This window comes from Ahaetulla prasina, chromosome 9 (genome assembly GCF_028640845.1).
Source record: "Ahaetulla prasina isolate Xishuangbanna chromosome 9, ASM2864084v1, whole genome shotgun sequence".
Lineage (NCBI taxonomy): Eukaryota > Metazoa > Chordata > Lepidosauria > Squamata > Colubridae > Ahaetulla > Ahaetulla prasina.
The window spans coordinates 9,805,458-9,818,537 of record NC_080547.1 but is presented as its reverse complement, the minus strand read 5'-3'; the positions used below and the strand labels follow the sequence as shown (position 1 = coordinate 9,818,537).

The 13,080-nt window shown below is 45.0% G+C and overlaps 2 protein-coding genes across 4 annotated transcripts; both read left to right on the top strand.

Moving 5' to 3' along the window:
- Positions 1–3,577: 3,577 nt before the first annotated feature.
- LOC131203783 (nicotinamide N-methyltransferase-like) lies at positions 3,578–7,109 on the top strand. Its single transcript, XM_058194383.1, has 3 exons — positions 3,578–3,768; positions 4,871–5,078; positions 6,492–7,109. Exons 1-3 carry the CDS (start codon positions 3,624–3,626, stop codon positions 6,916–6,918), a joined length of 780 nt encoding a protein of 259 aa, XP_058050366.1. The 5' UTR covers positions 3,578–3,623; the 3' UTR covers positions 6,919–7,109.
- A 2,212-nt stretch (positions 7,110–9,321) lies between these two features.
- Positions 9,322–12,519, top strand: LOC131204024 (nicotinamide N-methyltransferase-like). 3 transcript variants are annotated; one of them, XM_058194824.1, is made up of 4 exons: positions 9,332–9,451; positions 9,561–9,717; positions 10,077–10,284; positions 11,536–12,519. In XM_058194824.1, exons 2-4 carry the CDS (start codon positions 9,699–9,701, stop codon positions 11,960–11,962), a joined length of 654 nt encoding a protein of 217 aa, XP_058050807.1. In that variant the 5' UTR covers positions 9,332–9,451; positions 9,561–9,698; the 3' UTR covers positions 11,963–12,519. The 3 variants fall into 3 exon arrangements, with proteins under 3 accessions (XP_058050806.1, XP_058050807.1, XP_058050808.1); XM_058194825.1 differs by having other exon boundaries at positions 9,341–9,476; XM_058194823.1 differs by lacking the exon at positions 9,561–9,717 and having other exon boundaries at positions 9,322–9,527.
- Positions 12,520–13,080: the final 561 nt, after the last annotated feature.

Here is a 13,080-nt window from a genome sequence, read left to right as displayed (position 1 = left end):
TCCGTTCTTGGCTACTGTGATGCTGACCCTCTCCGTGCCTCCAGCCACTGCTCTCCTTCAAGTCAGAGCCTCCCTTCCCTCCCTCTCTGCTGCCCCAAATGACCGGCAATGCTGAGCCGGTTCAAAAGCAGAGACAAGGGCCACCACTGGGAGGTGGGAGGGCAGCCTTCTTCAGCCCCCTTGGTCTTACCCACTTTGCCTCTGCCCAGGGCCCCACCTCTAAATGTCTCCCACACACATCTGGCTCTTGCAAGGTTGGGGCAAACAGATTGCTCTCCGGTTCTTTGGCCAGGCAGAGCCAGCTGTGCTTCCAGCTGAGAGATTCTGCCAGACTTTGTCTGCAGGTGGGGTCTTTCCAGGAGACGGGGGAGGCTGATTGGCAAAGCAGCTGGTTTAGGCGGATAAACCAATCTGCTCCACCTTGATAGGTTTCATGAGCCTTGGCATGGCTCAGGCTGCCCACATTTCCCCTTGTGCCAGGCAGTTGCCCCATTTTTTTTCTTTTTTTAAAAGTTTTTTATTTTTTATCATAGACATTTTTTTTTATTCAAAAAGTTTTACAAAATATGTATGTTAGATAAGAAACTGTACAGTTTTATTTTGTAAAACTGTACAGTTTCTTATCTAACATACATATTTTCTTTACATACATCTATATGTCACCAGAAAGATTAGCAAAAATATTTAAGGATAAATCAGCTAAATGTTGGAAATGTTTTCAATTGCCGGGATCCTATTATCATATGTGGTGGACATGTACGGAAGCAAACAATTATTGGGTTAGAATACGGACATGGATAGAGGAAATGTTGCATCAACGTATAGAATTAAAACCAGAGGTATTTTTATTGGGTATATTACCAGAGAAATATAGCAAAGAAGATACATATTTGATTATTCACATAATAACAGCGGCTTTTGTATTTGCACAAAAGTGGAAGCAGAAAAAATCCCATCAGAAGGAGAGATAATAAAGAAGATTTTAGAAAATGCAGAAATGAGTAGCTTAACATTGAGAATAAAAGACAAAGAGGAATCGGTATATTTCAAGACATGGGGATGATTTTATGTATGGTTAGAAAAGAAATGACAGACTTGAACATTGGGCGCTATCTAACAAAATGAAATTCAACAGTGAAAAAAGTAAGGTTCTACATTTAGGCAAAAAAACCAAAATGCACCGGTACCGTATATGTGGCATCTTGCTCAATAGTAGTACCTGTGAGAGGGATCTTGGAGTCCTAGTGGATAATCATTTAGATATGAGCCAGCAGTGTGCAGCAGCTGCTAAAAAAGCCAACACAGTTCTGGGCTGCATAAACAGAGGGATAGAATCAAGATCACGTGAAGTGTTAGTGCCACTTTATAATGCCTTGGTAAGGCCACACTTGGAATATTGCATCCAGTTTTGGTCACCACGATGTAAAAAAGATGTTGAGACTCTAGAAAGAATGCAGACAAGAGCAACAAAGATGATTAGGGGACTGGAGGCTAAAACATATGAAGAACGGTTGCAGGAGCTGGGTATGTCTAGTTTAATGAAAAGAAGGACTAGGGGAGACATGATAGCAGTGTTCCAATATCTCAGGGGTTGCCACAAAGAAGAGGGAGTCAAGCTATCCTCCAAAGCATCTGAGGGCAGAACAAGAAGCAACGGGTGGAAACTGATCAAAGAAAGAAGCAACTTAGAACTAAGGAGAAATTTCCTGACAGTTAGAACAATTAATCAGTGGAACGACTTGCCTGCAGAAGTTGTGAATGCTCCAACACTGGAAGTTTTAAAGAAGAGGTTGGATAACCATCTGACTGAGATGGTGTAGGGTTTCCTGCCTGGGCAGGGGGTTGGACTAGAAGGCCTCCAAGGTCCCTTCCAACTCTGTTGTTATATGTTATAAATATGAATCAAAGATTACAGAGAAATAAATTAGATAAGGTATGAGTAAATGAGAGAGAAGACAAAAAAGAAATGGAAACCCAGAAGACACCTGTGTAAATGGAAAAGGGAAAAGGGGGGGGGGGAGAAAATGTTATTATATAAATGTACATTTATGATGATAAGTGTGAATTTAGTAAAATGAAAAAGTAACTGAAAAGAAAGTAAAAATCGGGATTGCTCAAATACTACTTTGGAAAATACTAAACTGATAAGGAATGCAACAACAGAGAGAGAATAGAGAGGAATAGAGAGAGGAAGGGGAGAGAGGGAAAGAAGAAAGGGAAAAGGAGAGGAAGAAAGAGAGGGGAAACAAGAGTAGGAGAGAAGGTTAGAAGGGAGGAAGAAGGGAGGTGTGGGGGAAAGGAAGGGGAAGTAGAGAAGGAAAGAAGAAAGTAGAAGAGTAAATGGAAGAAGGGAGGGAAAGGAAAGAGAGAGGGAGAAGAAGGATTGCTGTAAAACAAGGGAGTTGAAATAGTAGAAGAGCAACCCTGAATATACTTAAATTGTTTAGGATGCACCTTCCTGCACTCATGCCCAGAAACGGTGGCTTGTTGGCAAACGCTTTGGTGCCAAAGGAGAAAAACGATGGGTTGGTGCAGAACTGAACTGTCCATGCATATCTGGTTTTGGAGTCCAACTCCAAGGAGCTTAGATCAGATCAGATCAGATCATATTAGATTTTACATTCTCACATCAGGGGCGAAATTCTGAGAGTTGAAGTCCACTCCACTTAAAGTTGCCAGGGTTGAGAAACGCTGATCTACCTGTTCTGGACTTAAGTGCAGGAGAGTAATAAAGCAGAAGCTGAAATAGATGCTACTCCCTAGTTGCTATAATTAGCAGCTCTTTTGGAGCCAATAAGTAGGAAACAAGGGATAGGTTGATCAGGGCAAGCGTTGGGAGGGCAGCTGTTTTAAGAAATCAACTTGGAATTCAGAATTCAGAAAAGAAAGGGAAGAGAGGTTATGCCAAAGGAGAGGTGGAATCAGGAGCCGAACTGAAGCCCAGATGAAAAGGTGGGCATGGCAAGAGAAATAGTTTAAAAGGGGGGGGGGGAATAAAGGAAAAGTTCCCCCCTTCCCCCCCCCCACTCTTCAAGGAGAGGAGGGAGAGAGACAGAGAGAGAGAGAGAAATCCAAAAGCTGGAAGACTCGACTGCCAGCACAGGAAGAAAACAAAAACACAAAAGCTTTTCTGCAAGAGAAAACCTTCAAACCCCCCCCCCTCAAAGCCCCCTTCCACCACCACCCCGTCTCACCAAGGACCCCAAAGACACTCTGCTCTGTAGGGTGATCAAAGCATGGAGGTGGAGCTGCCTCTTTGAAGACCTGGCCCCAAAAAACCCGATTCTCTGCCAGGCCCCTCTTGCCCTCCGGCAATAGGACCCACCTCCCTCCTTGCCCCCTCGCTTTCTTTGACGGGAGAGGAAGGAAGGAGGCCTTCTGCTGCCTCTTTTCCAGGGGAGAAGAGCTGATTGCGTAAGAGGGAGAGGAGGTCAGGTCAGATCATGACTTCAAATCTCTGGGCAGGCGGTGGTCAAAACGATCAGGCTGCAGCCTGCAACAGGGTGCTTTGTTGAGAAACCAATTGGTAAGAGAAATCAGGGGGTGGAGCTAACCAAGATAAAAATAGGATAAAGCTCAGAACTTGAAAGGAGCATCCAACAGTCGGCAAAAGGGTTTCTAGGATGATGGAGGAGCCTTTCACAGAGGGAGAGTTCTATGCCAAAAATTTTCTTCCCAAAGATTATCTGGAAACATATTATAACTTTGATGGTGATGATCAGATTTTAACCTTTTTCCTGAAAGGGGCCCACAGGGCATTCACCCTAGGTAAGTGCTGACTTTCTCAATTTTAACCTCAAGGTGAGGGGTGTTTGTTGACCAGAGATAGTCAGGAGGAACCAGGAGGCACAACTCAAGCTCGTTCATTCATAGTCACCCTTGGAATTTTGTATCTAGTTTTGGTCACCATGATATGAAATCGATGCGGGGACTCTAGAAAGAGAGCATAGAAGAGCAACAAAGATGATTAGGGTGATGGAGGCTGAAACATACGATGAACGGTTGCAGGAATTGGGGATGTCTAATCTAGCGAAAAGAAAGGCTAGAGGTGACGTGATAGCAATGTTCCAATATATGAGGGGCCACCACAAGGAATAGGGGGTCAAGCTATTTTCCAGAGTACCAGAAAGCAGAATAAGAAACAATGGGTGGAAACTAATCAAGGAGAGAAGCAATCTGGAATTAAGGAGAAACTTCCTAACAGTGAGAACAATTAACCAGTGGAACAGCTTGCCACCAGACGTTGTGGGTGCTCCATCACTGTTTTTAAGAAGAGATTGGACAGACATTTGTCCAGAATGATATAGGGTCTCCTCCCAGGAGGCTGGACTAGAAGACCTCCAAGGTCCTTTCCAAATCTGTTATTCTGTTATATTCACAATTCTATTGATTATAACTTGCACCACTTAGATGTCCTCTTCAAGGGACAAATAGGCACAAAATAGCTTACAAAAGGCAGATGCCAAAACATTACTTGACCTTTTCTAGAATAGCACGGTACGGCACGGAACAGAACAGAACAGAACAGAACAGAACAGAACAAAACAGAATAAAATTTGTTATTGGCCAAGTGTGCTTGAACACACAAGGAATTTGCCTCCAGTCTTGTGGACCAAAGTTTTCACATGTGTGTACTTCTTGAGAAATGAGCAAAGGGCCGGGTTGGAAACAGGTTTGTGGGAATGTGAAGAAGAGAAGGGGTTGTTGCCATGTGATCAGGTGGCCTCCAGGAAGTTCTGCAAAGGGCTCCTGGTGTTTCTTCTGGGGCAGTTTAGATGGGGGAAATTGGTACCAGCATGCAGCATAGCAGATAGAAAGGACCCAAAACAGGCTGAGCTTGAAAAACTGCCTTTGGCTTGATGGGCTCCAGATGGCATCAAGGGAGACACCCTGATCGACATTGGCACCGGCCCAACCATCCACCAGTTCCTCTCTGCCTGCGAGTCCTTCCAGGAGATCATAGCCACCGATTACACTGACCAGAACCGGGAGGAGGTGCAGCGATGGCTGAGGAAGGAGCCGGGGGCTTTTGACTGGACCCCCATCGTGAAATACGTCTGTGAGCTGGAAGGAGACAGGTAGGTAGAAGCAGAATATATCTTTTCCTTTGAAAATCTTTAAGACTACAAGATGAATTTAGCCTCAGCCAAAGAATGAAATCAGGTGCTCTTCTTTCAACTTTGGCTAATCTGTCCTTGTATGAAAATGCAGCCAGAGAGATTTTGCAATCAGGAGCTTAAAGGGGAATAATTGTGCAGATCAGAAGGGCCCATATTGAAGAACCAAAGGGGACTCTCTTTCAGAGAGCTTGGCTGGCTACTACTGAAATAGATGTGCCTGCTGTGGTAAGAAAGCAAATTGGCAACCAGTTCACTGTCTCTCCTGGGCAAATGGGAAAAGGAGAATCAATTCTTCCAGGTTCAGTCTCTGTTCAGAAGGACCTGCAGGATCATCTCCTCCTCAATGGTCCATGTCTTCTCTGAGTCCGAGTGATTCTTTTCCTGCCAGTTGCTCCTGGAGAAAGGCGGTGGGAATCCATGTGCTGCTCAGGAGGGGATTAACTGAACATATACATTGACCATTTCCATGGCAACCCTCAGGTGCCAGAGAGAAGACTTCATTACAGAAAGGCTGCCATCACCTATTTCCATCCTGACCTTAAATCATGGGATTTTTAGGGTGGCATAGTCACAAATGGCTCATTATTAATTTATTGAAATAATTTGTAGTGCCCTCTCCATCTGTGAGGTAGGTGGTGCCAAGACGAAGATTGGGGGTTGCGGTGACTGTGGTGGCAGCAACATGAGGACCCAACCTTAATCAACTGTTCCTTGAGCTGGTTGGGAAATTTTGGGATTTGAAGTCCATATTTCTTAAGAATTACCAAAGTGCAGGTTAACAATGGAGCTCAAAGATAAAGATGAATCGGAAATCTATGTAACCTGGAATACATTTTATAAATGGCTAGAGAAAGGAGGAATGTAGGGACAGAGAATTAGAAACAAAGTGAAGAACAGGGGAGAAAAATAAATAAAATAATATAAGAAATATTAGATAGGAGTAAGAAGGATTTGAATAGATACGAAGGGAAAATGTATGTAACTGGAGTGTGATTGAACGTATAAAAAGTATATATGGAATATGCATGATGTTATATTGTAATGAATACAAAAGAAAAAGTGTTACAAAGGTTTGTACCAGACAAGTCGCACCATGTCTAATGTTTTTAAATTGTATATTTAATAAAATCTTCAAAAAACAAAAAAAAAAGAATTGCCAAAGTGGAAGAACACTGTGCTTGACCTTTCCAAGCTGAAATCTGAACCTAGGCAAAAAGGAGATTTTCTAGAAAGGAGGACTTTCTTTCCTGTTCTTGAAGGACAGCAGACCTGGGAAGCTTCTCCTATCTCCATCCATTAAAAGAAGGGCAACTCCAGAGTGACCAAGGCTTGGAGGTAGGCAGGTCATATTCTTTCTGTTTTTCTCCCCAGAGAAAAATGGCCAGAGAAGGAAGAGAAAGTCCGAAGAGCCCTCAAGCGGTACCTGAAATGCGATGTGACCCAACCCAACCCTTTGGCTCCACTGGTTCTTCCTCCTGCAGATTGTCTGCTCTCCACCCTGTGCTTCGATGGGGCTTGCAAGGACATCCCCACCTACCGAATGGCCTTCAAGAACATCAGTTCCCTCCTGAAACCAGGGGGGCACCTCCTCTTTTATTCAACGCTTGAGGAGCATTACTACATGGTGGGCCAACGCAAGTTCTCCGCCCTCTACCTGGAGCAGGAGGTGATAGAAGAGGCAGTGAGACAGGCTGGCTTTGTCATTAAGTGGATCGAGGAGACCAAGATGAACATGCCACCTTCTGTAGCCGATGGGAAGGGGCTGTGCCTCCTTCTTGCCCAGAAATGTAGCCCGTGAAAATTAGACAGCTGTCAATGTAACTGTCAGCGTTCCAGAAACACCGAGAGGTTTTCCTAACCATCGTAATGGTTTTGTTATACCAGTTAGGGAAAGCACAGACAACATGGCTTCTGTGCTCTTTTCCATGCCTTTCCTAGTAGGCATCTGGCAAATGCGGCGGTGTGTAATAAAGAAACCCCTTGCCTCTGTGTTTGTGTGTTGGTTTCTCTTTTCCTTGTGTTGTGACTCTCTGTTGCTATGTATGTGGATTCTCTGGGCTGCCCTCAGCCCTGCCCTTTCTGAGATGGCACTGCCTTCTTGCTGGCTACCCTCCCACTGGCCGAGGGGTGGCCCTGTCTGTGGCTGCTCTCCTCCAAGTCAGAGCCACCCACCCATCTCTCTCTGCTTCGCCAATGAGCAGCAAGGCTGAGCCAGTTCAAAGCAGAGGCAGATCACCCAGGGGCGGGGAGGTGGGGAAGCAGCTCCCTTCAGTCCTCTTGGTCTTATCCTCTTAACTGCTCAGTGTCCCACCTCTGAATGTCCTTCCACCCACCTCTGAATCATGCAGAGATGGGTAAAACGTATTGCACTCTGGTTCTATGGCCAGGCAGGGACTCTGACAGAGCTTGCCTGGTTGTGGGGGTCTTTCCAGGACAAAGGGGAGCTGATTTGCAAAGTAGATGCATGCCAGATCTGTTTTAAGCTGGTGAACTAATCCAGTCCCCCACCTTGATAGATCCCCTGCCCTTTGGCACGAGTCAGGCTGCCTAAGGGCACCCTTGTGCCAGGCAGCTGCCTCATTTTTAAAAGATGCTGCCATTTGCAGAAGCAGAAATTTTTTTATTTTTTTTTTTACATTTATACCCCGCCCTTCTCCGAAGACTCAGGGCGGCTTACAATGTATAAGGCAATAGTCTCATTCTATTTGTATATTTTTTACAAAGTCAACTTATTGCCCCCCCAACAATCTGGGTCCTCATTTTACCTACCTTATAAAGGGTGGAAGGCTGAGTCAACCTTGGGCCGGGCTCGAACCTGCAGTAATTGCAGGCTTTGTGTTCTAATAACAGGCTTCTCTATTGCCTAAGCTATCCCGGCCCCTGGGACAAGTGTGGGACAAGTGTGGACAAGAAACTGCAGCTGGCAAAGTTTAACCAAAAACTTTCTACTTTCTACTGTTGACCTCACCCCATTCCTAAGAGGACCATAAGGGGCGTACATAAGCGCACAAACGTGCCTACCGTTCCTGTCCTATTGTTTTTCTTTTCTTCTTCCTATATATATATATGCTTATACCTCCTAATATTTACTCATATATATGTTTATATACTATATAATCTTTTGTATGATACCTGCATATATTGTTGTGACAAAATAAATAAAGAAATAAACAAATAAATAAACAAAGAAGCAGAACAAGGTAGTGGTTGTATCCAGAAGAGGCAGCTGCTTGGCAATACTTTTGTGCCCCAGGAGAAAAGTGATGGGGTCAGTGCAGTTCTGAGCTGTCACAGCATATCTGAGCAACTATGCACTTTGCTCCACAAGCGAAGATTTGCTTGTGTATCTTGGTGGAATTCCTGGATGGACTTAGCAGGCCATCTGCAAAGGCTCTGAAGGCACGTCCAAAGGTTCCCCTGCATGCCTTCAGCACCTGAAAGAGTCTTCTGGAAAATGGTGTCTTTAGAATATGGAAAGGGTGGCATCGTATGCACTATTTGCAGGATCCAGGTTGGGAAGAAGAGGTGCTTGGGAAGGTATAGGACTCCTCATGCCTTGAGCAGGGGAAGGGACTAGAAGATCTTTGAGGTCCCTTCCAGCCTTATGATTCTGGGCCAGAGATAGGGCAGTAAGAGAGGGCAGGTGGAGCCTGTCAGTTTGGAGATCTGGCCCTGAAGGCATTCTTCTTCCCTCTCCTGTTTCTCTGGCTCTTCCACAATAGGATCCACCCCTTGCTGTCCCTCTTCCTTTCTTTGCCCCAAGAGGGGAAGGGGCTCTTCTTCTGCCTCTCTTCCAAGGGAGAACATCTGATTGCATAAAATGGAGAGGTCAGGTCCTTGCTTCAAATCAGGAAATGGGCAAAAAGATTGCGCTGCGAGATACAACAGTTTGGTTTGTCAAGGGTCCTTGAGTGGCGCAGACTGCTAAACAGTCTGTTATTAACAACAGCTGCCTGCAATTATTGCAGGTTCAAGCCCCACTAGGCCCAAGGTTGACTCAGCCTTCCATCCTTTATAAGGTAGGTAAAATGAGGACTTTGTATATAATATACAAATAGGATGAAGACTATTGCTTAACGTAGTGTAAGCCGCCCTGAGTCTTCGGAGAAGGGCGGGGTATAAATGCAAATTTTAAAAAAAAAGGAATGTATCTGTGAGGGAAATCAGGAGGTGGAGCCAGCCAAGACCGAAGTATAATAATCCTCAGAGCATGAAAGGAGCAACCAGAAGTCAGTCAAAGTGTTTCTGGGAAGATGGAAGAGCCTTTCACAGGGAAAGATGCCTACACTCAGCATTTTGATCCCAGAGACCACCTGGAAAAGTACTACAAAGTGAGCCTTGAGGATGATGGACTCGGTCAGTTTGTAACCTTTTTCCTGAAAGGGGCGCACAGGGCATTCACCGTAGGTAAGTCTTGACTTTCCCAATGTTAACTTCAAGGTGAGGGACGCTTGTTGATCTGAGATGGTCAGGAGGAGCCAAGAGGCGGATCTCAAAGTCATGCTTTCATCTTCACAATTCTGCTGATCGCAACCTGCACCACTTAGATTTCTTCTTCAGGGTACAAGCAGCCAAGGAATGAAAGTAGCTACAAAAGGCAGGTGCCAAAATGGTCACAAATATCCCTTCCAATCCTGTAATTTTTTATCTTCTATTACTTGAACTTTTTTGCAGATTGATCTGGAAATGAAACATAAGGAGAAATCTCTTTCCCATGTGTTTACTTCTTCCTAAGAATGGGGAAGCAGATGGGTTGGAAACAGGTTCAGGGGAATGCTAAGAAGGGAAGGGGTTGCCAGGTGATCAGGGGGCTTCAGGATGCTCTTCGAAGGGCTTCTTGTGCTTCTAGGGCAGTTTAGTTGGGGGAAATTGGCACCAGCATGCAGCATAGCAGATGTCAAGGACGCAAAGCAGGCTGAGCTTGAAAAACTCTCTGGTTGGGTTGTTGGGCTCCAGATGGCATCAAGGGAGACACCCTGATCGACATTGGCAGTGGCGCATCCATCCACCAATTTCTCTCCGCCTGCGAGTCCTTCCGAGAGATCATAGCCACGGATTGCGCTGACCAGAACCGGGAGGAGGTGCAGCGATGGCTGAGGAAGGAGCCTGGGGCTTTTGACTGGACCCCCATCGTGAAATACGTCTGTGAGCTGGAAGGAGACAGGTAGGTAGAGGAAGAAGGTATCCTTTGATTTTGACCCCTTTCAAGAGTAAGACTAATAAAGATTCAACTAGATAAGGCAGCCAGATCCGTTTCTTTCAACTTTGGCTAATCTGTCCGTGTATGAAAATGCAGCCGGAAAGATTTTGCAATCAGGAGCTTAATGGGGAATAATTGTGCAGACCAGAAGGGTCCACACTGAAGAACCAAAGGGAACTCTCTTTCAGAGAGCTTCACTAGCTGCTTCTGAGATTGAGACATGGCTTTTGTGTCCATTCTGCTAGGAAAGGAAAGTGGCAACAAGTCCACAGTTTCTTCTGAGCAGATGGGAAGAGGAGAATCAATTGTTCCCGACTTGGTCTCTGTTTTAAGTATGCTGCAGGATCTGCAGGGTCCTCTATTCCTCAATGATCCATTTCTTCTTTGGATCTCCCCTTCCCAAGCTTTCTCTCTTGGTGGGATCTCCATCTAGCCAGGGTCTTTTTCTTGCATCAGACTCAGAAAGATGAATAATCAAAGTTTGTAGCCTATTCTGCCCTCCATAACCTTGATGTTCTCCTCCTTATTTTACTTGGCCCAAATGCCCAGTGGGCTCACCCATTACTCTCACCCACTAACCTGATAAGGACCCCAGTGGTTCTCATCCTTGCCACTTCCTACTGGAGAAAGGCAGTGGGAATCCATGTTCTGCTCAGGAGTGAATTAACAGAACATACGAATTGACCATTTCCACAGCCACCCTAAGATGCCCGAGATGAGACATCATCACACAAAGGCTTCATTCACCTATCTCCATCTTGATATTTATCCAGGGACAGAAGTCATGAAATTTTTATGATGACATAGTTATTCATAACTCATAATTAGTTTATTGACATTGATTATAGCCCCCTCCCCATCCGTGAGGTAGGTGCTACCAAGACAAAGAGATTAGTGACTGGTGGAAGCTACATGTCTGTAATTTTCCATGGGGAATACTCAAGACTGGTATTCCTTGTGTTGTGTGGAGAATTCTGGGAGTTAAACCCAAACATCTTAAGAATTAGTAAGGTGGAGGAACACTGTCCTCAACCTTTCCAGATTGATATTTGAATCCAGGCAAGAAGGAAATTTGCAGAAAGGAGGGCTTTCCTGTTTTTGGAAGACAGCAAACCTGGGAAACTTCTCCTATCTCCATCCATTAAAAGAAGGGCAACTCCAGAGTGACCAAGGCTTGGGGTAGGCAGGTCATATTCTTTCTGTCTTTCTCCCCAGGGAAAAATGGCCAGAGAAGGAAGAGAAAGTCCGAAGAGCCCTGAAGCGGTACCTGAAATGCGATGTGACCCAACCCAACCCTTTGGCTCCACTAGTTCTTCCTCCTGCAGATTGTCTGCTCTCCAGTTTGTGCTTCGATGGGGCTTGCAAAGACATCCCCACCTACCAAATGGCCTTCAGGAACATCAGTTCCCTTCTGAAACCAGGGGGGCACCTCCTGTTTTATTCAACCCTTGAATCACGCTATTATATCGTTGGTCAACACAGGTTCACTAACATTTACTTGGAAAAGGAGATGGTAGAAGAGGCAGTGAGACAGGCTGGTTTTGTTATTAAATGGATTGAAGAGACCAGGATCAACTGCCCCCCGCCCAAAGCAGATGGGAAGGGGCGGTGCATCCTTCTTGCCCAGAAATGCAGTATGTGAACATTAGGCAGTTATTCTGTAACACCCAGACTTCTCCAACCGTTGTTATGATTTTGTTACACAAGTTAGGGAAAACACATGGCACACGCCTCTTGGGATCCTTCCTATGCCTTTCCTAGAAGAATAGAATAGAGTAGAGTAGAGTAGAGTAGAGTAGAGTAGAGTTGAGTAGAGAAGAGTAGAGTTGAATAGAATAGAATAGAATAGAATAGAATAGAATAGAATAGAATAGAATAGAATAGAATAGAATTCTTTATTGGCCAAGTGTGATTGGACACACAAGGAATTTGTCTTGGTGCATAGGCTCTCAGTGTACATAAAAGAAAAGATACCTTCATCAAGAATTCTAAGGTACAACACTTAATGATAGTCATAGGGTACAAATAAGCAATCAGGAAACAATATCAGTATAAAATGTAAGGATACAAGCAATAAAGTTATAGTCATAAGTGGAAGGAGATGGGTGATGGGAACGATGAGAAGATTAATAGTAGTGCATAGGAAATGGTGCATAGGAAATGGATCTGTGTGCAATAAAGTAACGCCTTGCCTCTGTGTTTGCGTGTTGGTTTGTGGTGTCTTTGTGTTGTGTCTCTCTGTTTTCTATGTACGTGGATTTTCTGTGTATGTGTTGCCCTGTGCTGTCCTTGGCCCTGCCCTTTCTGAGGCTGCCCTCCCTTCTTCTCAGCTACCCCCCACTGGCCGAGGGGTGGACTTCTCTGTGGCTGCTCTCCTCCAAGTCAAAGCCACCCATCCTTCTCTCTCTTGTGCCCCAAATGGCCACCAATGCTGAGCCAGTTCAAAAGCAGAGCCAGATCAGACATGAGGCCACCAGTGGCCACTGGGAGATGAGAGGGCAGCCTTCTTCACCCCCCTTGGTCTTACCCACTTTGCCTCTGCCCAGGGCCCCACCTCTAATTTTCTCCCACCCACATATATAAATATATATAAATTTGGCTGTCCCAAAGGTGCTTTTCCAGAAGGCAACTGAATTTTCTTGGTTTTTTTTCTTTTGAAGCAAAATGTCTTCAAAAGAAAATACCAGAAAGTCCAGTTGCCTCCTGAAAAAGCACCTTTGGGACAACAGCAAAACCCAATCTTCCATACAACTGAATACC

What these genes read in the sequence shown, in the direction of transcription:
- LOC131203783 (XM_058194383.1), top strand. Translation starts at nt 3,624, where the DNA reads ATGATGGAGGAGCCTTTCACAGAGGGAGAGTTCTATGCCAAAAATTTT. An exon ending in CCACAGGGCATTCACCCTAG is followed by an intron (nt 3,769 to 4,870) that starts GTAAGTGCTGAC and finishes GATGGGCTCCAG; the next exon opens with ATGGCATCAAGGGAGACACC. An exon ending in TGTGAGCTGGAAGGAGACAG is followed by an intron (nt 5,079 to 6,491) that starts GTAGGTAGAAGC and finishes TTTTCTCCCCAG; the next exon opens with AGAAAAATGGCCAGAGAAGG.
- LOC131204024 (XM_058194823.1), top strand. Translation starts at nt 9,374, where the DNA reads ATGGAAGAGCCTTTCACAGGGAAAGATGCCTACACTCAGCATTTTGAT. An exon ending in GCACAGGGCATTCACCGTAG is followed by an intron (nt 9,528 to 10,076) that starts GTAAGTCTTGAC and finishes GTTGGGCTCCAG; the next exon opens with ATGGCATCAAGGGAGACACC. An exon ending in TGTGAGCTGGAAGGAGACAG is followed by an intron (nt 10,285 to 11,535) that starts GTAGGTAGAGGA and finishes CTTTCTCCCCAG; the next exon opens with GGAAAAATGGCCAGAGAAGG.